General features: G+C 52.9%; 1 protein-coding gene across 1 annotated transcript; it reads left to right on the top strand.

Annotated features, from left to right (window-relative positions):
• Positions 1–407: 407 nt before the first annotated feature.
• LOC138986068 (collagen alpha-1(XIII) chain-like) lies at positions 408–24,494 on the top strand. The gene is made up of 4 exons (XM_070364502.1): positions 408–1,289; positions 20,322–20,391; positions 23,801–23,894; positions 24,380–24,494. Exons 1-4 carry the CDS (start codon positions 996–998, stop codon positions 24,492–24,494), a joined length of 573 nt encoding a protein of 190 aa, XP_070220603.1. The 5' UTR covers positions 408–995.
• Positions 24,495–25,472: the final 978 nt, after the last annotated feature.

The raw sequence follows: 25,472 nt of genomic DNA, 5'->3' as shown, positions 1-25,472 counted from the left end.
CAAGGAAATCAGACAGTCCTGCTCAGGAGGTAGACATCCATCTAGATCCCTGACAGTAACTCAACTGGGTTCCTTGGAAGATCACAAAGACTGGCTGCGCCGACTTGTCAGAAAGCAGAGTGATGTCTGGACCCGTGACTTAGCAGGAAGGCAAAGAGGACCTTCAGTGTGGATTGGGAGAAAGGGAGAAAAGCAAGCTCCAGCTCCACTCCACACCCCCTTCCTGCCTATAAATAACCCCAAGTGTCACTTCAAAGGGGACAGGGAGCACAGGAGAGGGGCTCCCGTGGCCAGTGGGTTGGGGCAGCGGGCCCTGCACACCACGCCCCCCACCCCGGGCGAGTTTGCATAAATAAACAAACCCAAGCCGTCGGCCCCGCAGGAGGTGGAGGAGGAGAGGGGAGGAGGAGAAGGGAGGGGGCGGGAGATTAGTTTGGGAAGTAGCACGGATTGCTCATCCGATCCGTGCAGCCGCGGCTAGTGTGTCAAGTTACAGAGGCGCCGGAATCGGCCCCAGCGCTCCTCGGCAGCGGCCACGACCCACCTCTGCCCATGGGGCCCTCCATGTGCACCCCTTCGCCCCGGGACTGAAACTGGCTCGCCCGGGCGACGGGAAACACCAAGAAGGACAGACAGTGCTGAACCCACTCCGGACTGCAGATACTTGAAGGGAAAGACGGGGCAGAAAAGATAGCCGGCCAGATTTCCCTAACTTTCCTGGACTTGGAACGTTCTTCGAAGCAACTTTTTTTTTTCACCTGGGTGTACCCCCCGATTACTGCTGGTTTTTGTGTTTGTTTTTTTTTGCTCCCCCCGTTCCCCCTCCAGCTGCTATTTTTTCCATCCTCTTTGCTGAGAGCAAAGGAAAGGGACATTTTTCCAGCGACACAAGCCTTTTCCCTACTGCCCCGGAGCTTGAGATCGCGCTTTGGGGCAGCGGCTCTCGCCTTTATTTATTCTATTTATTTATTTATTGGTTCTCAAGACGCGAGGGGATGGTAGCGGAGCGCTCCCGCAAAGCGACAGCCGCCGGTGCCCGCGGCCCTGCGGAGCTGGACGCACCCGGGACAGTGGCGCTGGCGGTGGCGCCGGCGGAGCGCTGCGCGCGGCTGCCGAGCCCGGGGTCGTGCGGGCTGCTGGCGCTGGCCCTCTGCTCGCTGGCGCTCAGCCTGCTCGCCCACTTTCGGACGGTCGAGCTGCAGGCCCGGGTGCTGCGCCTGGAAGCGGAGCGTGGGGAGCAGCAAATGGAGCCGGCTATTTTGGGACGAGTCAACCAACTGCTGGATGAGGTCTGTGCTCTTTGTTGCTGCCTTTTATTCCTTCCCCAAGGCGCCCCCTCGCGCAGCCTCCAAACTTTGGACCAGCCAGTGCCCGTGGGCTCTCCGCCGCGCGGTGCGCCCTGGCCTCACCCCATTTGTCTGCGGGAGGGATGGGGCCAGGGACGGACGCTGCCCTGCCAGCGGGCAGGAGGACCTGGGCGGCTAGCGCCGGACCCCTCGGCTCCCGCCTAGAGCAGGCGTCTCCCACGTTCCGCGCCGGGAGCGCCCTGAGCGCGCGGGGCAGGTGGAGGAAGGCTAGGCGCGGAGGCGCGCAAAGGCGGCCAGGCTCTGTTTCTCCCTCCCGGCTCCTCGCCAGGGCAGTGTGAGAGCCGCCCAGCGCCCACGCGGCGGGACTTGAGCCCGGTGGCCCGGGGCCGAGGCTTGCTGGGCCCCCGCAGCCCTCCCCATCCATCCCTCGACGATCAGTGCTGCCTTTTATTGCCATATTCTGTTGGGAAGAGAGAGGGAGTGAGTTATCTTAGGGACTGAGGGGGACAGGGAACAGTCCTTGCAGGAGGTGGTGGGCTGGCCTCTGCCTAGACCTCTAGGGCCCAGGTGTTGGTGGTTTCGGTTCTGCTGTCCTTGGGCACAAACAAGCCCTCACTGTCTTGTTCTGAAGCTGCGTTTCTTGTCCCTGGTCTCCTGGAATGGTCCCCAACAGTTTGTGTCTGTGTGACTTTCTGGGAAAAGGATGCTGAGTTTTCTCCCATTCCCAAAATGTCCTTGAAGCTCAGTGTATTAGAAGCCACTAGTGTCTCTTAGCCAGGACAATCCTGAGAGTCATGAAGAGACCCACAGTCCACAGAAAGTAGGGACACACAGTCTCAGGGGTGCCACCCGACTAAGCGACTGGCGAGGAGACCATGAAGCCAGGTGACGTCTGAGGATGTGGACAGCTCAGGGGACCCAGGGCCTCCTATGAGGGGAGGATCCACAGGTAAAGGCCACGGCTGTCTGGGAAGAACTCCTGGAACAGGCTGGCCATGGACAGTTTCTGAGGGGAAGAACTGGGGGTGCATCTCTTACTTAGTAGGAGGTGGTGTATGAAACAGTGAAGAGCGCGAGGTAGAGCCCAGCAGGCCTGGCTTTTATCCCCACTCTGCTACTTAGAAGCTGTGCCTCCTGAGGCAAACACCCTAACCCCCTAACCCCCTGAGCCATCACAATGGTGGTGCTGATGGTAAACGTGAGAGCCCATCTCTGACTGCAGCAGTGCCATGGCCATACTGGCACGATGCCCCAGTACCCTACAGCCAGGCCCTTCTTGGTGCCTCTACCAGGCAAAGGCTGGCACTTGCCGAAGCAGCTCTCCGGGGATATCACGGAGAGCGAGGTCAGAGGGCCAGAGCAGAGCAAGTTTACTGATGCTAGAGGTGCACCCGTGACTGCTGCCGTTAGCTCATTCCCACGCCCTGCCGGGCCCCAGGGAAGCTGGAGGGCTCCGTCAAGCCACCCACGGTCCCCTGGGACTCTGAGGGAAGCCGGTGGAATCCGCAGTGCCGGCAGACGGCCTTTGCTGGCTGGTTGGCAGTACACAGGGGACTGCTCCGTGGTAGGGAGGGTGTTGGGATGTGATACCCCAGGTATCCCTGGGGTCTTGGCTGCTGAGGGACAAACGTCTGGCCCTGAGTGTCCTGCCCAGTTCCTCTCTCCATCATCTCCCCTTCCTGGCCCCTCCTTCTGGCCAGGGCGTGCCCCTGCCCTTTCCTCAATCCTGGCTTCCTCTGCTTAAGACTTAGCCAGGCCATGTCTCATACTCTCAGGACCTTGGGGCTGACAGTGTTATCTACCAGGCTGAGCCTTCCTGTCTAAACTTCTGACTGTCAGACCCCCATTTTACAGATGGGGGAACTAAGGCTCAGAGTGGAGCAGTAGATTTCCCAGGGTCACGTGGCGAGATCCAAAACTAGAACAAGCTTCCAGGGGCTCTGCCCCCAGTGCTCTCCCCAGTCTGTCTGCCACCTTCCATTGCCCACCCTCATGCGCTTATTCCGAAAGTGAACCTGAGAGCCAGCTGTGGGTCAGGCATTGTGGGGTGGGGGGCACATTTCTGTCCTCTCGAACTTACAGGCAAATAGGACACGGAGAAGGGAGTGGACAGGGACTGTGTCATGTGAAAAATGCTATGAGAATGGAAGCAGTAGAGGTCTAGGGCTCCTGGTGGCGGTGGCTCCCTGGGAAAGTGATTTTTCAAATGAAGACTTACAGGGTGACTAGGAGTTTTCCAGGCAAACAGGGATGAGTGTGGGGCAAAAGGAACAGCTTCTGGAAGCTGAAAACCAGAGAGAGAGAGAGGTAGCCGAGGTCAAGAGGGGCCTTAGAGACACTTTGATCTTTGTAAGAGCAATGGGGAGCCATGGAGGGGTCTTGAGGAGGGCAGTGATGTACACAGAATGAGATGAAGAGCCAGGAAGAGCAGGGATGCCAAGTAAGAGGTTAGTATGGACCAGAGAGGACAGTGGCCTGGCCAGGGGCACTTGTGGAGAAAGAGAGGAATGAATGGAAATGGCAGCCTTGGTGGTGGGACCTGAGGTCATAGCAGAGGGCATTGGGACAGAGGGAGGGAGCGGTCCTGTGGGGGGAGGGGCAGGTGACCTGGTCTAAATGGCGATGACCTCAGGAGCCCTCTCCTGGAGGGGCCTGTGGGCCAGTGGCTCTGGAAGGGACTCTCTCAGGGCTGCACTATCTAGTATAGTAAGCACTAGTCACATGTGACTCATTAGACTTAAGTTAATTACAATTAAATACAATCTAAAATATGTTTCCCCAGTCACACTAAGCCACCTTTCATAGAACTGCTTGATAGATATCTGAGTGGCCACCAGACAGGACAATGCAGCCTTAGAACATGGATGTCACCACGTAAAATTCCATGGGATGACGCTGTGCTTGGAGCAGGCAGGGTCTGGGCCAGCAAAGGTGTTCAGGAGCAGCTCCACCCTTTCCCTCCTCCACCCTTTCGTCTCCTTGGTCTGTTCTCCCAGGTCAGAACAAAGAGCAGAGGTGAGGAGAAAGGTGAGAACTGGGGCCACTGGAACCTCCCAGGTGAATAGAACAGGGGAATGGTTTTGTTGCAGAATAAGTCTGTGAAATGGGTATGCAGAGGATTCCTGCCCACGAGGGCCCAGAGGCACCCCGTGTGCCAGGATTCCAGCTGGGCCTTGCCAGCCGTGTGGCCTCAGGCAAGCCATGACACACACCCTCTCCTCATACCCCTTTTCTGTGAAGCCCTGGCCCTGCCTTCCTCTGGGGGTTGCTGTGGGGCTCTCAGGTGATGGCAGATGGAACAACACCCTGAAAGGTGCCACCACAACAGGTCACGAGTGCCTCTGGAGAGCTCCCTGGAGCACGGGGCAGCCAAAGGCAATCCGTTCCGGAGCCAGTGAGCCTCGGTCACTCCCCGAAGGATGGAGGAAGGGCCATGGGCAGGGCCGTCCTGGGGAAGCACACAGCCTGAGCAATGGCCTGGAGGCAGCTGTCCAGGGGCACCTGCTCACTACCCATCCCAGCGGGGAAAGCAGCGTGCTGGGGGTGGAGGCCGTGTCTGGGAGACAGGAGGGAGGGGACCATAGGAGAGAAGCCTGGAGTGAGGTAAGGCGAGGGCAAATGTGAGCAGAGGCTGCGATCTGAGTGATCTGAGCTACTGGGAGGGGGGTGGGTCAGGGCCAGGAGAGGAGTGTGGGGGCGGGCACCCGCTCAGGGGAGTTGGGAGTGTGGCTTCCAGACCGCAGCTCCAGCTCTTCCCCCATCAGCGCCTCTCTCCCAGTCTGGGACCCTTAATGAGTGCTCCAGCTGCCCGTTAGTTGATTTGCTTGCTGTGAAAAAAAAAAAAAAAAATGGAATGTCCCAAATGGAGGAAATCTGATGTCACCTAGGGCTGGGCAGACAGTGTGCGATGACAGAGAAGAGGGTGGAATTTAAACTTGCCAAATCCATTTTGCAGGCTGAGGGGGAGCAAGGGGGTGTCAGCAGCCACCTTCAAGGTGAATGCTGAGGGAGGCCAGGCTGATTCCCCTTCCCCAACCATAAGAGTAACAGCAACCCTGATAGGAGGGTATGTACAATGGCCAGTGCTATGCACATTATCTCTTTCAATCCTCATAACTTCCCTAAGGATTGACACTCTTATTATCCCATTTTACAGATGAGAAGACTGATATCACTGTACCTCCATCCCACTGTCTCTGATTCAGTCCTTTGGGTATTGATGGCATTTTCCACTCCAAGAATCCCCTGGGAGAGGAAGTAATTGAAACTCCCAGGCTAAAATGTCAAGGAACCCCAGGCAGACTCTTTCATCCCTAAAAATAATAATAACAACCCTTACAAGAGCAAAGCCTCACATTTATAGAGTGTGTACAGGAGCCCCTTATTGAACTCTTTCCAGGGGCATTTGGAGGAGAGATCAAAGCAGTGGCTGAGAGATTAGGGCTCTGGATGGGGTCCTCTAGGGATGAAGTACTGAGATGAGACAGGACCCGGCTCTTAAACAGAGAATGTATGTGTGGCATGACCTGTGTACAATCCAGGAACCTGGACCTCAGTTCATGGACAGACCTTAGATCCAGGTGTCCTCAGATATCGCCAGTGCTCCCCTGAGTCAGTCTTAAAACTACTCCTCTTTTCATGCTGTGAGTACATGACTGGTCTTAAATGACTAGTTTTAATAGAGGAAAGACCCTCAGAGACCCTGAAGTCTAGTCCCCTCACTCTACTGATGAGAAAACAGGTCCAAATCTTCACCCCAGGCATCAGATGAGCCTGAAGGTAGGACCTCTGTCTCTGGTAGGCATCTCTCTTCCACACCACACCTCCTTTCTGGACAGTAGTGTTTGGCCAAGTGGCGGCCAAGACAAGGCAAGAGTGTGCTTCACTCTGCACTTCTTGGCCCTCAGCAGACCTTATTAATCACTTGCCACACACTTTCTCACTGAGCTTACGTACAGCCTTAGAATCCTGTTTAACACAGGAAACTACCACCCCGCTAGCAAGAGCTGACATTCAAGACAAAGAGCTATTGAGGAATTCCCTGGCAGTCCAGTGGTTAGGACTCAGTGTTTTCACTGCCAAGGACCTGGGTTCAATCCCTGGTTGGGAATCTATTTCCTGACTCTAATTTTTTAAAAATATAGAGCAATATTTACTGACTCTAATTTTTTTAAAAAATACAGAGCAATATTTACTAGAGATAAAACTAGGGAGAGTTGTTAAAGTTTCATTACTTCTCTGAAAGCCTTAAAACTAGCAAGTAGCTCCAAACCACACTGAGGACCCCCAGCCCTCATAGGAAGACGGTGGGAAAAAGTCAAAGCATCTGAAACAAAATGCCGTCTGCCTTATGCATAGTCTCACAACTTGACACTCTCAGAGAAATGCCTATTCCCCTATTCCAGACTTGCCCCCATGCCTCTGGAAAGGCTTCCGAAAACACCCTGACCCAAAATGGCCCTCCCCCCTGCTGACTTCCTGAAGAACTGCCTGGCCGTGCCAAGTATCTAACTCAGAGAAGGAAAACAGGGCACTTGCTGACTTCTCTTACCCCAGAACCACAGCAGGCATTACTAATCACTCAACACACGCCCAGGGAGCCTACCTAGGTTTCAGAATCCTTCTCAACACAGCTCTCCAGATGACCACTCCCAGTCTACTAGAGTTAATGCACAAGATAAAATCTGTTGCCAACCATGGCTTAGCTTCAGACACATTGTGCAGTGAGCCCTCCTCTCCACTGCCTTTCAACATCTTATCTCTCCATTTGATCACATACAACCGAGGCGAGGGCGAAGGCAGGAGCTCTCTGGTCTCCAGTCCTTCACTGAAGCTAGCCTGGGGCTTTGCACAGAGTAGGCAGCCCTTACCAATTAGCTGCTGATTTAAGGTCCCACTGCCACAGGCCAGTTAAGCCATCTCAGAAGTCAGCTATCTTCCACCCACTCCCCCAACCCAGACCCAGCTGTCTGCCCAGCGTTTGCTGAGGGGGTTGTGCCCTGGAGCTGGTGTTTTGCAGCAGTCAGAGGCTGAAGCGAGGAACTCCTCCTGAGTCAGAGCTGCACCACAGGTCCCAGCTGAGAGTGGGGATGGCTCAGTGTGATGTGTCCTCACCTGGACAGAGCAGCTGGGAGCACCCCTCCTCTGCCATTACCTACTTGTGTGACCTGAGTCTCAGTGCCCCAACCTGAAAAATGGGCACAACATCCTCTTAATAGTGTTGTTGCAGGATTCAGATAATAACAACTGGAACAATTACAGCCTCATCACTGATGAAGACAAAAATGAGGCTGCATTGTGTCCACAACTTTTTTTTAAGTGTAAATAGAATTTTTGATAAAAGTGAAGTACAATTTTGAACACACCAAAATGGTTAGTTAAACTTATGCGGAGAGCCAACTCTTTGGAAAAGACCATATCTATTAATTAATTTAGTTCTCACAATAATCCTATGAAGTGGTTATATTTTTACTATTCGCTTCTTACAGAGAAGAGTGTGGAGGCCCAGAGAAGTTGCTTTACTTTCCCAAGATCACACTGCTTCTAGTAAGTGGCAGAGCCTCAAACCCAGGTGGTCTGGCCCCAGAGCTGGCATTCAGAGCCACATGTGTAGACGATCTGTATAAAGTACCACGTTGCCCTAAGTCAGCTGAGGCAGGTCAGAGAGGCCAGGCTCAGGGACTGTTCACTTCAGTTTGGTTTGTCACAGAAGTGGCATTGACCGAGCTGACTTGGTGTCAGCTCACATTACCATCTCTGCTTTAAGAATGGCACCGAGGCTTACATCAAGTCTTGGTGATAAGGACCCTCAGGAAAGTCCCTGTCCAGCCTTGGCTTCCAGAATGTTTGGGCTTCCAGGAGGGAGGGGCTGGGTCTTGTCCTTTGGACACTGAACTGTCCTCTAAGGAAGCTTAGCCCCAAATCTGGGAGTCATCCCCAGGCAGAGCAGAGTCGTTCAGGCAGAAGATTCTGCACAAGCCCCAGTCTCAGCCCTGCTGTGTCACCCTGCGCTCGCTTTTGTTTCTCCCTCTTCTGCCCTGCTGCCTTCCTATAATAACGTGCATCTATCTGTCTGCCTATGCAGTTTCTTGAGTGTTTCCTTTTGGATCAAGATAAGGATAAAAGTCCTCTAGAAACTTAACTTTTAAAAGTGACTCTCCCCTCCTTCTCTCATGTCTGCACACCCTTAAAGGCCTGCCCCTGGACTGGTGATGGGTCAGCTGCATAATGGTACCTGCAGGACTTTCAAATATACCAGGGCTGACTCCCCTTCCCTAAACCCTGATGTGAATCCCCGTGGGCAGGGTCTGGCAGTGGGTTGTCTAACGAGCTCCACAGTTGACAGTCCCTCCCAAGTTGTTCTGCAGCAAACATTGCACTTATTTTTATAAAGATTTCTTTTAACTAACCATTTTGGTGTGTTCAAAATTGTACTTCATTTTTATCAAAAGGGACAGAGACAGAAACTGTATCTGTTCCCCTGAGCCAGGAGCACCCTGTGCAGTTTACCCAGGGCCCCTCGCCTGAGTCCAGAACAGTGCTTCAGGGGCTGATGGTGGCAGAATCATGAGGGTCACGGCGAGATTCAGTAACAGCCCTACCATGCACTGCACGGTTTGAAAGTATGGGAAGGTTAAAGAAGGGGAAGCATTGGGGTTTATTTTTTTTGGAGCAGGGTATTGGGTTTTGGTTTTGGTCTTGTGTGTCCATGCTGAATCACTTCAGTCATGTCTGACTCCTTGCGACCCCATGGACTGTAGCCCACCAGGCTCCGCTGTCCATGGGATTCTCCAGGCAAGAATACTGGAGTGGGGTGCCATGTCTTCCTCCAGGGGGTCTTCCCCACCCAGGGATCAAACCAGTGTCTCTTAACATCTCCCGCATTGGTGGGCAGGCTCTTTACCACTAGTGTCCTTTGTTTTTATGTATATATATATATAGTTTTTTTTTTTTCCTTTGGCTGCAGAGGCTCTTCTTTGAGGTACACAGGCTTAGTTGCCCTGCAGCATCTTAGCAGTGGGATCTTAGTTCCCGATCAGGAATGGAACCTATGTCCCCTGCATTGAAAAGTGTGTTCTTAGCCGCTGAGCCACTTGGTCTTAGTTTTTCAAAGAATAAAATCAGCTGAGAGTTTGCCATCCATCCAGAAGAAAGGAGGTTACAGGAGAAGCCTTAGGAATGCTTCTCCCATCTCTTTTGGTTGGATTCTTCCCCTCCCAGAAGCACTTATTGAGTCCTCAGTAAACTGGAAAGAAAGTCGGTGAGCTCCTCCAAGGGAAACTGAGGCCCGGGTGTAGAGAGGGGCTGGGAGGGCCTGAGGAGGCTGGGTCCTGGCTCTTCTGCTTGTCATCTGCTTGGCAGGCAGGCCTCAGCAGCAGCCGCAAGTGGGCACTCCTGTCTCGTGTCTACAGACCTCCTGCCCAGGGTGCTGGCCTCCCTGCAAAATCTCTTTGTGCCCCACAGGGCGGGGATGTGGCTGTTGGCAGCAAGGACTCCTCCAATCCTTCAAAGGGTGAGGGCAAGCCAAGTACAAAGGGGCGGAACTGCCCTCCTGAGAGGCTGGGTACAGCCTTTCTGGGAGACACTGGACCCCTGTCTCCCCTCCTGGAGATTATTGTGGGTTTTCCCAAAACCCTGTGTGGCTGGAGTCTACATAGACTGGGCCTCCTCAGCCCCCTTTCTTCATCTTTCCCTCGTCCCCACCTTCCCTGGCCGCCCCGATGCCCACAGTCCAAAGCGAAGTCTCTGTCTTTCCTTAGCTCAGCTCACAAGCCGCCACGGGCAGCTCTGGTCCACCCTACCCCCTGCCAGGAAGCTCATTCCTAAGTTCAGCCAGGGAGGCCCTACTGCCCCTGGGGGACACATCTTCCCCACAAAGGCTGTCACAGGACGTGGGACTCTGCCATCCTCGGGACTTTACACCTGTAGTCTCCTGGTACACTACAGACGTTCCGTGAAGGTGCCTCTTCAGCCACCACTTGGAGGTTTTCTGCATCGGATCATGTTCTGACAAGGTGGCCTGTGAGGCAGGACAGGAACAGGGATGAAGAAAGGGGGCTGGTTAAAGGGGCATTAGCTGGGGTTCCCCCAGAAACAGCCTAAGTGACTTCCCTGGGAGCTGGGGAGGGGGAGACTTTGAAAGTGACATGGGAAGTGAGGGTGGCCTGCCACCTCCAGCATCTCCCTACTCATGGAATCAGAGTGTTAGAAGGAAAGGAGTCATAGGCTGGAATGAATCCCCAAAACACCCCTGGTTCTCAGACTTACACACCCTCAGTAACGGGGAGGTCACTGCCTTATGCAGCTGGCTGCTCCATGATTAGACAGCTCTGGCTGTAATGTGTGTGTTCTTCATGTCCTCAGAGCTCCAGATCCATCCTACACCTGCCATCCCACCCCTCCAGCATGTCTTGAAAGCACCTCATATTCAGCGTCTCTCAGCTAAGCAGGACGTCCTCCCCTGCACACCCAGCACCGCACGTCCTGACTCCAGGACAGACTGAACTTTCTCAGCCCCCCACAGAGCCATCCCCTTCTGTGCATCATGCCTGCCTCGAGCCCCCCTTGGCTCTCCCAGGCCATGGGAGACCCTCACCCATCTGCCCCTGTTCACTCTGCCCTGCCCCCTTCATCATCTGCACAGCAGCCAGGATAATCTTTCAAAATTTGTAAGTATGATTACCCCAGTTCTCTGATTACAGCCCTTTAGTGACTTCATACTGCTTCTTACTATGATCCTTGAGGGGGGCCCTTGCCACCCTCTCTAGCCTCATGGCTCACCTTCTACTTTTAGAGTCCAGCCAAATGGCTGGATGTGGTCATGGCTAAGAGCACAGAACCTGGACCCAGATTTCTGGATTCAAGCCCAGCTCTGCTAATTACTGGCTGTGTGACCTTGGGCAAGTGGGTTAACCTCTCTGTGCTTTGGCCTGTATCTCTATAAAATGAGGTTAAGGATAGTAAGAGTATCGCCCTCCTTTGAGTGTTGTTTTTAGGATTGAAGAAAGTTAAAACAAGTGCTTTGAGCAGTGCCTGGCACTCCAGGAATAGAAGTTGCAGTCTCCTGAAAAGAGTCAATCTCCCTACTCACCCACTCACTTAAGACAGGCACAAGGAGAGGCTCATGGGCGCAGAGCCACGTTCAGATCTTGCCTCTGCTGTTCTTGGCCATGTGCTAGTTAATTCACCTGTCTGTCTCAGTTTCCTCGTTCATGGGTGGGTTTCTTTGAGTGCTGAGTATAAGACTACTGCCTGGTTTCCGAGAAGCACCTTATTATATCAGATCTTAGCTGTTTCCCCCATACCTGGGCCCCTCCCCTGGTAGGTTGCTGCGCATCCTCAGATGTCAGCTCAGCTGTCACTTTCCCATGATGAACCAGCCTAGTAAGTGCCCCTAGACTGGCTCTCGACATCTCACCTCTCCTGCCAGAGCTCTGATGACAGGGGCTGCTTCACGGTGATGTGTGTGGTTTAGAGACCCTTAAGTGCCCCTCCCTAGAGAGTAAGCCCCATGAGGGCAGCCTCCATGTCTGCTCTGCTCACATGTGGGTCCCCAGCACTTTGCATGGAGAGTTGGAGACAACTGAGTGACTTCCCTTTCACTTTTCACTTTCATGCATTGGAGAAGCAAATGGCAACCCACTCCAGTGTTCTTGCCTGGAGAATCCCAGGGACGGGGGAGCCTGGTGGGCTGCAGTCTATGGTGTCGCACAGAGTCGGACACGACTGAAGTGACTTAGCAGCAGCAGCAGCAGCAGCAGCAAACAAAGATGCTTGATACCCACTCGTGAGAGGGAGAGAAGTGGGGGAGAGGGTCTGATCTCCGTCCCAGCACTCTTGCTCCCAGCCCCTCCCCACTCTGCTGTGGGGGACCCTGCTTCATCCTGCACTGGGTGCAGGGATGATCTCAGGCCCCCAAAACTGGAGGTCCTAGGCCTCGTGCTAACCCAGTGCCCATCCTGTTTCCTGTCTCCTGAGGCTGCAGCAGAGTCAAAGCTGAGCTGGAAGAACTTTCTCATACGAAGGCTGGAAAGTTCACACCGGGGCGTGCACCTCTGTCCCCGAGTTTTCTGGCCTGCAGAGCCTGGAGCAATATCTCTGTGATTCTGGTGAAATGGGGAGGCAGCAGCAGCTCATGGCATCTAGAGAGTCCCCTGTTTTGTGGCCCTGGTAGTCTGTGATCAGACGCCAAGTCCCTTGCACAAAGAGAACGGGGGAGGAAGGAAGAAGACAGTTCCTCAGACTGCCCCAGGGCACCCGCTCCTGGCCCCCAGCACACAGGCTCCCAGAGCAGACAGGGCGAGTCCAGTTTGGGTGGGTGTAGGCTGAGTGTCTCGGTTTCCTCCACTTTGATTTCATCCCACTGAGCTGCCTGCGCTCAGGGGCAGGCAGCCACACGAGGGCCCGTCCCCTTAACAAATTCCTCTGTTCCTCTCCTGCCTTCTCTGGGATCCAGCCTTTGCTTCTCCCTGGATTGCCCTCCCTTGCCCTTTTTTCTCGGAGAAGGCAATGGCACCTCACTCCAGTACTCTTGCCTGGAATATCCCATGGACAGAGGAGCCTGGTGGGCTGCAGTCCATGGGGTCGCTAAGAGTCCGACACAACTGAGCGACTTCACTTTCACTTTTCACTTTCACGCATTGGAGAAGGAAATGGCAACCCACTCCAGTGTTCTTGCCTGGAGAATCCCAGGGATGGGGGAGCCTGGTGGGCTGCCGTCTATGGGGTCGCACAGAGTCGGACATGACTGAAGTGACTCAGCAGCAGCAGCAGCAGCAGCCCTCTTTTCTATCTGAAAAGGCCAGAGCCCATGGGGACCACAGGGATGGATCCTCGGGGGTGGGGGAGGCAGGCCTAAAAGTAAGTAATTTGGTTCGAGTGTGGATCAGTGACACTGGACCAGGCCCTGCCCTCAAAGGGCCGCCTCAAGTCTCCAGCAGGGCACCAGCCCCATAGCAGCTATAGCATGAGGTAAGGAGAATGCTCCAGCAGCTGGGATGGTGCACACACTCTGTGCCAGGCATTGTAATCAGATGCTGGCACAGAGCTTTGCCCAGCCTGGTCATTTCAATGGGCAAATCCTTCTTTCAGCTTCTCGTTCTTGTGGTCAAAAGGCAGGGCGGCAGACAGGTCCCTCACTCACCCTCCCCCTTGTAGGAAGAAGGGGTCTGATTTTCCCAGGAGGTGGAGGGGTAAGACCACGTGTCGGCAGCAGTACATGAGGCCAGGCCAGCCTCACTGTGGCAGGTGGGAGGAGGCAGGCCTGGCATCAGCTCAAGAGAGAAGTGGCCTTCATCTGGTCACTAAGAAAAACAGGCCGGCATAGCAGGTGTTCGCCCTTCTGCACATCTGGAGCCCTCTTTCGATTTTCTGGTCTCATTTCATCTTATCCCTCCAGCTGTCCTGTGTAGTCCAGTGGTATCTAATAGTATTCCTGTTCTATGGATGAGGAAACCAAGGCCCAGAGGGGTAACACCTCTTGCTTTGCAGTTAGTGGGAATGTTGGGACTAGACCCCAAGGTCCTAACAGTCCCAAAGGTAGCTCCAGTCTGTATCAACACCACATGCTCCATACAGAGTGATATTTCGGCAGGGTGGTGGTGGTGGTGAGGTGGTTGGGGCATGCGCTAACCCCAAATAGAATCCCATTGCAGCCTCCAAGGGCAAGTGGGTTTTCATGGGAGTCATACACTAATATCAAAAATTAATTATTAGATGCTAAAGCACTTAGCAGAGTGCCTGGTATATACAGCTCCATACGGATAGCTATTACTATTAATATTACTCCTATTTAATAAGTCTACCTGTTAAATACTTCTTGGTTTCCAAGGCACTTCCCACAGCAACACTTGAGAGGTTACTGTTGCTCAATCATGTCCAACTCTTTGCGACCCGTGGATTGTAGCCCACCAGGCTCCTCTGTCCGTGGGATTTTCCAGGCAAGAGTACTGGAGTGGGTTGACATTCCCTTCTCCAAGAGATCTCCCTGACCCAGGAATCAAACCTGGGTCTCCTGGCAGGTGGCTAATATCCCCATTTTGCAGATTCTCTGGGGAGAGGTGCCAGGCTCAAGGTCATGACTATTATGGAATTCGGAGCTCACCTGGCCTCTGTTCTGGGCTCCCTCCCTCACACCATGTATTACATGGACACACCCATGTATTACAAAGGCCCAGGCGGAGCCTGATCCCTTTAAGAGCCCTGGGGCTGGGCTCAGGGAGAGAACGGGCCCTAAACCCCAGGCCAGACCGGAGCTGCATTCTCTGGGGAGAGCGAGTGGCCACTTGGCATTTTCCCTTTGATACTGATACAGGCATTTTAATAGCTGCAATGATCAGGCAGGTGGTATTTCAGCTCTGGCCATGAGGGGCATTCCAGGAGGCCCTGGCTGCCAACGGGTGAAGCAGGAAGGCTTCTCTGTCCAGGGCGGCTGGGGGTCCACCCCAGGGACTCTGAAAGTTTTACACCTGCCCCAGAGCCTCAGCGTGGGGATTTCAAACCAAGAGTCTCAAACTCAGATGCCTAGGGGGGGCCAGGCTAGTGGCCTAAGGCAGTGAGGCAGGCCAGGGGGAGGGTACTGTGGTGGTCTGGATAGCACATGCCCACCTGAAAGGGGCAGCCATCCTCCCATTTACAAGACAGATCAGAAATCTAGAACTACATGAGATCTCCTGAGCAACACGTGTTTACTGACCACCTATCATGTGCCGCCGGGCCATGCTGTAAGCACTGAGAATATATTAATAGCAATGAATGAAACAGATCAAAATATTCACGTCCTTGTATAGCTTGCCTTCTAAGGAAAGGGGAAGCAATAAGTAAGCTAAATAAGACAATGACAACGACAACAAAATTGGAAGGAGAAAATGAAACAAGGAGGAAGGCTAGCAAAGCTATTACAGAAAGGCCTCCTGGAGATCAAGCCAGGAAAGAGGCTAAGAGCCTGGTAGGAGTGGTCCAGGGGAGAGCAGGGAAGACACCCTCCATCAGGGAGTTTTTCTAGGAAAAGAGCTAAGTAGAGTCCATGAGGATTTTTCATTTCTTTTCTTTTTTTTTATGATGGGAGGAAGAACAGCATGTTTGCATAAAGATTGTATCAGAGGTGAGCAAACAAGCACTGAATCCCATTGGAAGGCTGTTTTAGTAAATCCGTTTTTATGGGAACACGGCCGTGCTTATTTTGTCTTTCACCTACACAGTATAGCTGAGTGGTTGTGACAGAGGTCGTATGGCTTACACAGCCCTTCACAGAAAATGTTTGCTGAGGCCAGGCCCTACCCCCACACCAAGTTCATCCTGTGCCCTGTCCATTCCTTCTCCTGTGTACCCCCTTCCCTTCATCCGCCGCTCTCTATCAAGCTGCCAGGCCATAAACACGACCTCCAGTGTCTCTCTGTTGGATGCATGACTGACAGCCTCCAGAGAGGAACCTCAGCCTCCAACCTTCTCACTGTCCTGGTCTTTCTCAACATGCTGTCAGACCACCCAGATTTGACCACATGCTTCCTCTGCTTCAGGCCCTTGGTTGGCTGCCTTGGGCCAAACCCTTACCCGGGCACAGAACCCCCGTCACCCACTCAGCTCTCAAAGTCTGCAACCAGCTGGACACTACTCAACACGTGTCCCCCACATAAAGTTCAAACTCCTTTGGTGATGGGGACTGTCTTGTGCTCTGTTTTGTAGTCTTGCAATTAGTAGGAGCTCCATATGTACAGGATGAATTGAACCAAAGTTTTGAACCAGGGCTTTCTTGGGGGCTCAGCGGTTAAGAGTCCGCCTGCAGTGAAGGAGACCTGGGTTCGATCCCTGGATCGGGAAGATCCCCTGAAGAAGGGCATGGCAACACACTCAAGTACTGTTTCCTACAGAATCCCGTGGACAGAGAAACCTGGCAGGCTGCAGTCCATAGGGTCACACAGAGTCAGACACGACTGAAGCGACTAAGGAGCAGTAGCCATATATACAGGATGAATTGAACCAAAGTATTGAACCTGGCTTCGCTGGTTAGCTCAGCAGTAAAGAATCCTCCTGCCAATGCAGGTAGACGTGAGAGACACAGATTTGATCCCTGGGTCAGGAAGACCCCCTGGAGGAGGAAATAGCAACCCACTCCAGTATTCTTGCCTGGGGATCCAGAGGAGGCTGGTGGGCTACAGTCCATGGGGTCGAAAAGAGTCCAACATGACTTAGTGACTGAACAGCAACACCACCACAACATTGAACTTGAAGGTGAAGGACCTGGAATTTAATCCCTCTGTGGCTTACCTGTTCAAAGCAATCCCCTTTTCTCTCTGAGTCTCAGTTTCCTTTATTATTAAATGGGGCTGTTTGTGGCCTGCCTTGCTGGGGAGCATGGATATGACCCTGGTCAAGGCAGCTCCTTCAGCTGAGAGTGGTTCCTAGAGAGGGGCTGAGCTGTCAGCAGCCACTGTACCCCACAGCTCAGGATGAGCCTGACCGCGAGAGCTGGATGGCTCACCACAGCGTCTGTACTAGCTCTGGAGTTTTATGGCTGTCAAGAAGCTGTGGAAATGTCACGAATCTGTGTCCTAAATTTCAATGCCTTTGCCAACACCCCAATGATCTGCCTTTCCCACCACATTCCTATCCTTCCTTCCTTGCCCGAGTCACTCCTGCCACACTGTCCCTTCTCCTCTTCCTTGAAAACTCCACATGCAGCCCTGTCTCTGAGGCTTCGCTTCTGCTGTTCCTTCTGCCTGGAACACACTTCCTCCAGATCGCTTCCTGACTCATTTCCTTACTTCAGCCAGTTCTCTCTTCTCAAACGTGCCCTGCACAGAAAGAACTCTGAACCCTGAGTTTACAATACCACCTTCTGTCACTCTCTGTCTCCTTACCCTGGTTTAGTTTTCTCTATAGCACTTATCACCGCCTGGGTTATACATTCATCTGCTTCTCTGTTCATCGTCTCCTTCACTGGAAGGTGAACCCAGGAGGGCAGGGCTCCTGTCCACCTTGGGCTGCTCACTCCATCCCCAGGGTCCAACCTGTGCTTGGCATCTTGCAGTTATTGAATGAGTGACAGTCCTAATGGTTGCAACCTATAGCCAAAATGCTGCACACTCAGTCAATGGCTTGTTAGCCATTGACCAGCTCCTTCATTTAGCAGAGTTGGGTCACACACCCACTTGTGTGCCACGCACAGCCACAGAGAATCCCCTTGGAGAGCCTTCCCTTGGTGGGAAGGGATGTGGAAGTGGGTATGCACAATCCCTTTCTGAAAAGTGGTGCTAGTGAGCTGGGTTCAGAGCTGGGCATCACAGGGCCTTCCTCCAGACCTCATTCTGGGATGTCCTCGATTTTCCCAGTGGCCACTCTGTGCCCACCTCAGTGTTCATCTACCCAGTATTTGTGTGCCAGCCTCCCTTTCTGAGTGAGGGGCTCCCCTTAGGGCTGTTCCTGCCTTTCTCCTCCTATATGCATTGACCTCCTGTCCTCTTCTGCCCTCCCCTTCAACACAGCGTGTCTCTACCCCAACACACACACACACACATACACATACGCACACGGGGGCTGAGCTCCCTCTGCCAGGGGAATGTGTATACATCAGCATGTAGTAGACTTTGCATCAAAAGGCCTGAGTTCTCATCCCATATCCACCACATACCAGTCCAAGTTCAACTCACTTGGTCTGTCTGAGCCTACTTTCCTTCATCAAGAAATGTGATCACTATTTGGCTTCCCTGGTGGATCAGAAGGTAAAGAATCCTCCTGCAATGCAGGAGACCTGGGTTTGATCTCTGGGTTGGGAAGATCCCCTGGAGAAGGGCATGGCAACCCACTCCAGTGTTCTTGCCTGGAGAATCCCATGGACAGAGGAGTCTGGCGGGCTACATTCCATAGTGTTGCAAAGTCGGACACTACTGAAGCAACTTAGCATGCACGCAGAGTTTGATTATGAAAACTAGATGAGATTCCCTGTGTGAAAGCACCCAGCTCAGTGCCAGTACACAGCGGGGGCTCAGCAGATATTAGTTTGACGGAAATCCTTGGGAAGATTTCCTGACCTTCTGTCTCCACCGCCAAACTAGAGGTGACACCAAACCTACGACACCTTCCAGGTGACTTCCTTTACCCTCTCCCTGAGTGGCAGAACTGCACAACAGGGAGGAGGCCAGTGCTGGGGAGACGCTTATGAGGAGCCAGCTGGCATCATAACCGGTCAGCGCGTTGGAGTGGGGACCACAGTGCACAGGATGGTCAGTCACAGCCATCCACGCAGTAGAGGCCCTGGGTGGCTAGATCTTCCAGTTTGTTCAAAGGAAATTAGAAACACGGACTTTCATGTGAAATCAGCCTCTTCAAAAGATTGGTGACAAATTCATTGAACAAAAATCACTTTGGAGCCAAATAAAATATATCTAGGGGCCAATTTGACTCTGGGGCTACTGGCTTCTAACTGCAGTCCTAGCCGCAGAGAAACGGGTCCAGATCTCAGCCTTCCTCCACCATGGTTTTGACAGGTCAGCCTCCTCTCTGAGCCCAGGTCCCTTACCTATAAAAGGAATGTAATTATTGTTGTTGCTCAGTTGCTAAGTCGTGTCTGACCCTTTGCGATCCTGTGGATTGTAGCCCTCCAGGCTCCTCTGTCCTGTACTATCAGCTAGAGTTGCTCAGATTCATGTCCATTGAGTTGGTGATGCTATCCAAACATCTCATCCTCTGCCACGCTCTTCTCCTTTGTCTTCAATCTTTCCTAGCATCAGCGTCTTTTCTAGTGAGTTGGCTCTTCACATCAGGTGGCCAAAGTTTTGGAGCTTCAGCTTCAGCATCAGTCCTTTCAACGAATATTCAGGGTTGGTTTTCTTTAGGATTGACTTGGTTTGATCTCCTTGCTGTCCAAGGGACTCTCAAGAGTCTTCTCCAGCACCACAGTTTGAAAGCATCGATTTTTCAGCACACAGCCTTCTTTACGGTCCGACTCTCACATCTGTACATGACTACTGGAAAAACCATAGCTTTGACTATACAGACCTTTGTCAGGAAAGTGATTTCTCTGCTTTTTAATATGCTGTCTAGGTTTGTCATGGTATTGCATCCAAGGAGCAAGTGTCTTTTAATTTCATGGCTGCAGTCACCATCCACAGTGATTCTGGAGCCCAAGAAAATAAAGTCTGTCACTGCTTCCACTTCTTCCCCTTCTATTTGCCATGAAAGTGTAATCATAGCTAACACTAACTGATGCCTCCTGGGGATCAGGCACCTTTCTTTCTATGCAGCAAACTCTTTGATCCTCTCAGTAACCTATGAGGTCGGAACTGTTAACAGCTCAGGGTCTGAGAAAGGCCACGAGTCCAGCAGTCTGGCCCCAGAGCATACCTGTTAACCTCTGGCTTCCCCTCCAGCTCCCTCCCTTGGTGGTGGCGAGGATGAGGGTGCTCAGCACCTGCCCTTTCCAGGTGTCTGGACTGGCAGCTGTGTATGTGTCGTCCTTTCATCTCCACAGAAGTGGCAGCTCCTTGGGCAGGCATCTCAGTCTGCTTGTTGCCACGTCTTTGGTGCCTTCCAGATTGGCTGAAGGGTAAGGAAGCTGATGAGGAAGGGGTCTGATGGAGGGACAGTGGTCCTGCCTGTGTCTGGCTCTGTGAGTGACACCAGAAGAACAGGGGTCACTGTCCCTGCCCCCGGGATGCATAGACACTCAGAAGTAGACAGGAAGCAATTAGCAGAAAGCCGAGAAGCGCAGGTTGTTGTGCTCATGATTGTCGGGTGCAGGAAGGCCAAACTGCTTTACAGGGTCTTGTGCTCAAGTTAATATTCTTTAGAGCTCTCCAAAGACATCAGACCCCGAGGTGACTGGGGTGACCTTTCCACCTGCTTCTGATTACCCAGATGCCTGGTGGCCAGTGTTTGATCCAGGATCAGTGCCCCTGCCAGACCCCCTGTCCCCCATCCCCCTCACTAGCCCCCTCCCCTCCCCTCAATCCCTAGTTGCTTTCCAGGGCTTGGCATTTACGACCCCCAGTGACCCCTCTTCTCTGTCTCCTCGTGCAGAAATGGAAGCTCCACTCACGGAGGCGCCGGGAGACCCTGAAGACATCCCCAGGATGTCACTGCCCGCCAGGTAAGGAGCCCTGTGCAGGGGTGACAAGGACAGGGACACATACCAGAGGCCCTCTCAGTGGCCAGACCACACTCTGTTCAGAGCGTCGCTTTTCATTTGCAAAATGGGAATGACAGTCTGCGATGTTCGCCTCCCGTGTTCCCATTGATTGGCCCCCCATCCCCATCCATCATTCATTTACTTATTCAAGCTTCATTTATTCCTCAACTCTTCGATGGGCCAGATACTGTGCACACCAGGCTATGAGATCATATATGATAATGAAAATGGCAAATTCTGCAATGTCGCCCAGAGTTGAAAGAAGCCCCTGAAGACAGGGACCCAGCTCCTCTGATTCACCTGTGCCCGATAGAATCAGTTCAAAGACACTTATTCCCAAATGAATGAATTACCCCATGATTGAAAACCTTTGCCGGTCCCACCTAGGTTGCTTAGGGGGCTGTGTGTTCACTATCTGGTGTCTAGGCTACACATGCACACACACACTCACCAACAAGGTTGAGGTTGCTGGGTGATGTGGTGTGATCAAGCTAACCAATCTAATGTGGATTCCGAGTCATGGTCCATGAAGACTTTTCCAGGTTGCCCACCATTGTTGTTAAGCTATGAAAATGACAGATGGGCAAGTTTCATTATCCCCATGAGTAACTGGAATGGGCAGCACCCCTTTGGGGGTAAGGGAGGAGGCTCCAAACAAGGGTGTGTGAGGCAGGTAACACTTGCAAGGAACTGCAGAGGGTTCACCCTGCTCCAGGTCTCTGCTGGCTCAGAGTCAGACCCCTAGATGCCCACTGTAGCAGGACACTCCCTGGGTGCTCTGGCAGGCCCTCCGCTGGGCACAGGGGCTGAGGAGCTGGCACTCATGGGTCCCAAGCCAGGGAGGAGCAGCCAACAGATGCTGAGCTTGTGGGAAATGGAGAGACCACATTTGCTTGCGGGTGAATGGGCTGAGTCACAGCTGGGAGTCACAGTTCAGGTGGCACGGGAGCTGGTGAGACCGTGACGGGCTTCAGCTGGCCTCAGTCAGAAGAGGGTCGTCTGGGTTAATTAAAAGGGTGTCCAGGAGCCCTGGGAAGCGCCTTCCCTCCCTTGGGGCCCCGGAGATTGAGCCCTGGGATCTGGGATAGCTTTTGGGAAGAGAATGCCAAGATTAATGAGATGAGATGAAGATGAGGCTGTGTTGACGGGGCCTGGGCAGAGCGACTGTGTGCATTGGGGTTTCTGAGGCAGCCCAGATTGCAGATCATGGTGTCTGTCATCCTCATAATTCCTGGTCAGTTGCAATTGTTCTTGCTTGAACTACAGAAAGCTGGTGAATGGCAGGAGATTTGGAGCCAGGGAACATAGAGATTTGGATTCCAGCTCTGATATTTACCAGCTGTGTGATCTTCAAGGGAGTTATTAACCTCTCTCTGCCCCGATGGTCTTGTCTGAGAAATGTGGGTAATACTCATCTTGCAGGCATGTGGCGGAGGTTCAGAGAGTTCCGTGGAGAGTACTTAGCGCTTTCCTGATTCCTAGTTAGAACTACTAGTTTTTTGGGGTTTTTTTCTGTTCAATTCCTCTAGCACTTTAAAGATCACTGAAATCCTTATCAGACACTGTGTCCTGGTGTCAGAGGCACATTTACAGGCAGAAAGAGGCTTGGCTGTTTCCCTTCCGTGCCTGATAGGGTGTCTTATATCCTGCCTGCCGTCAAAGTGGGGACTTAACCAAGAGGGATCCATTCTGTGCTTGGGAGGGTCCAGCTCAGGTGGTCCTGGGAAGCTGGGAGCTAGGAAGGGATGCCACAGGAGGGAGGAAGAATCTAGAAGAGTACTGCTTCAGCTCTTGGCTGGTGAGGAGGAAGCCGTGACGCAGCGTGAGTGGCTCAGGGATTCTGGAGAGAGGAAGGGCGTACGCAGGTCCTTGTGGGAAGGGTCCCCAGTAGGGACTGATTCGGCCAGGAGATGGGAGGAGAGTGAGCAGGGACATGTTCAGGGGGTGTCCTGAGTGTTGGGAAAGTCCCTAGAGGGCAGTTTGGCCCAAAGTACAGATCAGAGCCAGGTGGGCAACATCAGGAGCATTTAAAGGCCCCGAACTGAGGCAAAATCAGAAGGAGAGTAAGGTGTGTTCCCAGCTTTTTGGAGAGTCAGTAGAGAAGGATGTGAGGGCTGCATAGAGGTGTCTCGGACAGCAGAACTTCAGAATACAATCCATCTCCTAGGACAGGCTGGGTCCCACTCAGTCCCTGGACCTGTCCCCCTGCCCGACCTGAGGCTTCCCACCCCGTGGTAAACGTATCTCCTCTGCACGCAAGCCTGGGCCACGTGGCCAACCTGTGCTGAGTAATACTAGTCACTGCCCCTGCCCCTCACTGGGCAGCCAGGCTGTGCCCGGCACAGTACTGAACACTTGACGTGGACAGATGACCTTCCCCAGAACACTGGAAGCTGGCACAATGGAGTTCTGGCATTCTGAAATGTCTGCAATTCCCATAGTCAGTAGAATACCGCTCTCATCTTTGTACCTGAATCATGCCTCTCCGACTATTTCCTTAGGGTCAGAGTTTATAAACCACTTTACAACCACTTTTAGTCTCCTGATACTTGCAGACGAGGACTTACGTAATTGTCAAGTGTCACATACAAGGCAAAACATTCACTTTTTTTTTTGCCAGTATCTAATATTGTGCTCCACATATAGTAAATGCTCAGTGAATATTCACTAAATTATTATCAATTATCATTCCTGGATGATTAGATTCTTTCTGGTGTTCTCCATCTGACCTCGGGTTGGTTTTTGACACCTTCTCTGCTCCAAGACCCCTCGGTGTCTTGCCTGATGCCGAAGTCACTTGCTGTTAGGACACAACAAACAAGCACACACTCCCTCTGCCCACTATGGCCACAGGATTCGGAGCCCCAGACCTGTGCCTGCCCTCAGTTTGCCTCTGTGGCCAGCTGGGCCAAGGCTGGAGCCCTGCGGTGGGTGTGTTCTTCCTTGTGGCAGCCTCGGGCCCCTGGGCGGCATCCAGAGAGGGCTTGGGACACACAATCATGGGCAGAAAAGCCACCTCTTTCCCTTCCTACTCTGACCTCGCCAGCATCCTCCCAGGATCCTCCCTGTCCCAAAATAGCCATCTGCTGCCTGAGATCTGGCCGCATCCTGCTTCTGGGCTGCGTGTACTGGTTGCCCCGGGAGTGATGGGCCTGCAGCCTGGGACGGGATGCCAGAGGTCGAGCCTTGTTAGAAAGGTCACAGTGGCCAGAAGTTCAGAGGAATAGGTGTGGACAATTTGCAAACCATATTGCCTGGTGGGACAGGAGGAGGGTCTCAGGAACAGATATAAAGGCCGTGGGACTTCCTGGGCCACTTGAGAAGAATACACAGCTCAGGCAAACTCCCCTTTCTCTGTCCCTGTTCTCAGTAACAAACCAGGAGCAGGACAATATAGGCTCCAGTCAGCAAGGAAGCAGCTACTTGAGACCCGCCACGCTGGGGCTGGGTGGGGCGGTCAGCGGGTGGGACAGTCCGCGGTCACACACACACACAGAGGGAGCTGTGATCAGCTGAGCCTCTGGATCAGATCACTTCACAGGCTGGGCCTCATCTCTAAGGCTCAGAGTAGGTCAGAGTCACATGTTGACCACCAGACTGAGAGGTCTGCACTTTAGGAGCAGGGGCAAGTGGGTGATACGATCAGGTTTGGGCATTCACGCCATCACCAGCACTGGTCCAGGGGAGGGATGGAGGAGAGAGAAGTTGCCTTCAGCCAGGATGGTGGGAGGGGCCACAGCCATCCTGCGGTTTAGGACTGCCAACGGGAGGTGTGCATGAAGTGTGGGGGATCCCAGAGGAGCCTGGGGCTCTGGGAAGACTCCACTGAGGAGGTGGTGCTGGAAGGTGGTTGTAAAGAACAAGAAGCAGATGGGAGGGCACATAGAGTACAGACTCAGCTGCCACCATAACCGAAGACACCCTCCCCACACTCCCCCACCAAATACAGAGATTTCAACGAGGTGGAGGAGGATGACTCTTCCCTAGCAGCCAGGGGATGGTGGTCCTGGCTGGAAGGCTGGCCTCCCATCTTCATCATGTGGCTTCTGTCTCTGGGCCGCTGACGCTGCTTTGTTCTCACCATCAAATGGCCATTGTGAAAGGGAAGGGACCCAGGAGAGTATATGCCCAAACCCTTAAAGGCAAAACTTGGGGAAATAGTTAAAAATGCATCACTTCCCTTCATATCTCATTGGCCAACACTTAGCACATGGTTGCCTTCTGGTCCAGGGGAGGCTGGGCAGTGTTTAATGCTGGGCGGCTGTGTGCCCAGACACAGATTTATTGTTATGGGAGAGCATGTCCTGGGGAAGCACTAATAGTCTGCACAGAGGGCATTCCAGGCTGAGTCATGACATGGACAAAGACTCAAGGAGTGAGAAAAAGACATGTCTGTTTAGAAATGGCAAGCAGTTGAGGGAAGCCAGAGCATAGAAGTAGTGATGGGAAACACAGGTGGAAAAAGACAACAGAGAGACAGGCTGAGGCATTCTGGCTCTCTCTGTTCAATGGGAGGCAAACGATTGTCATCCTGAGGATGGTAGTTGATTGGTAATGTCTGCCTGCAAGACTGTGCTGAGTTAGATCCCGAGGCTGCATCCAGGCCCAGCAGAAAGTGTGGAGGTCATTTAATGATGTCTGGCATGGGTATAGGAGTCGTAGGCAGTGAGGTCTGTGTCCTGGCTTTGTTACCCACAGAGAGTAAGATGTAGTGTCAGAGAAAGTTTGGGGACATGGTGATGTGACCTGGTACAATTCATATTCTGGAGCCCAAACTAGCAAGGATGTGGAAGGCAGAGAAACCCCTTCCAGCAACACAGTCTGTGATTCTGTGGACAGAACTTTATTTTCTCATGTGCTGCTATTTGTGTTGAGGTTGAAACTGCCTCTCGGGCTTGGTTATTTTCCATAGGTGCTGAGGGCTGGCATCCACATGTCCTGAAGTCTTTCCTTTGTCTAGCCTGGCCCTGTCTGTCCTGGCACCAGATTTCACCTACAAGAGCCTCGTGGTGTTTACAAGATCAGAGCTATGACCAGAGCTT

This window comes from Bos mutus, chromosome 28 (assembly GCF_027580195.1).
Source record: "Bos mutus isolate GX-2022 chromosome 28, NWIPB_WYAK_1.1, whole genome shotgun sequence".
In the NCBI taxonomy this organism is placed as follows: Eukaryota; Metazoa; Chordata; class Mammalia; order Artiodactyla; family Bovidae; genus Bos; species Bos mutus.
Note: the sequence above shows the minus strand (reverse complement) of the source record. Positions and strands in the feature narration are given on the sequence as shown.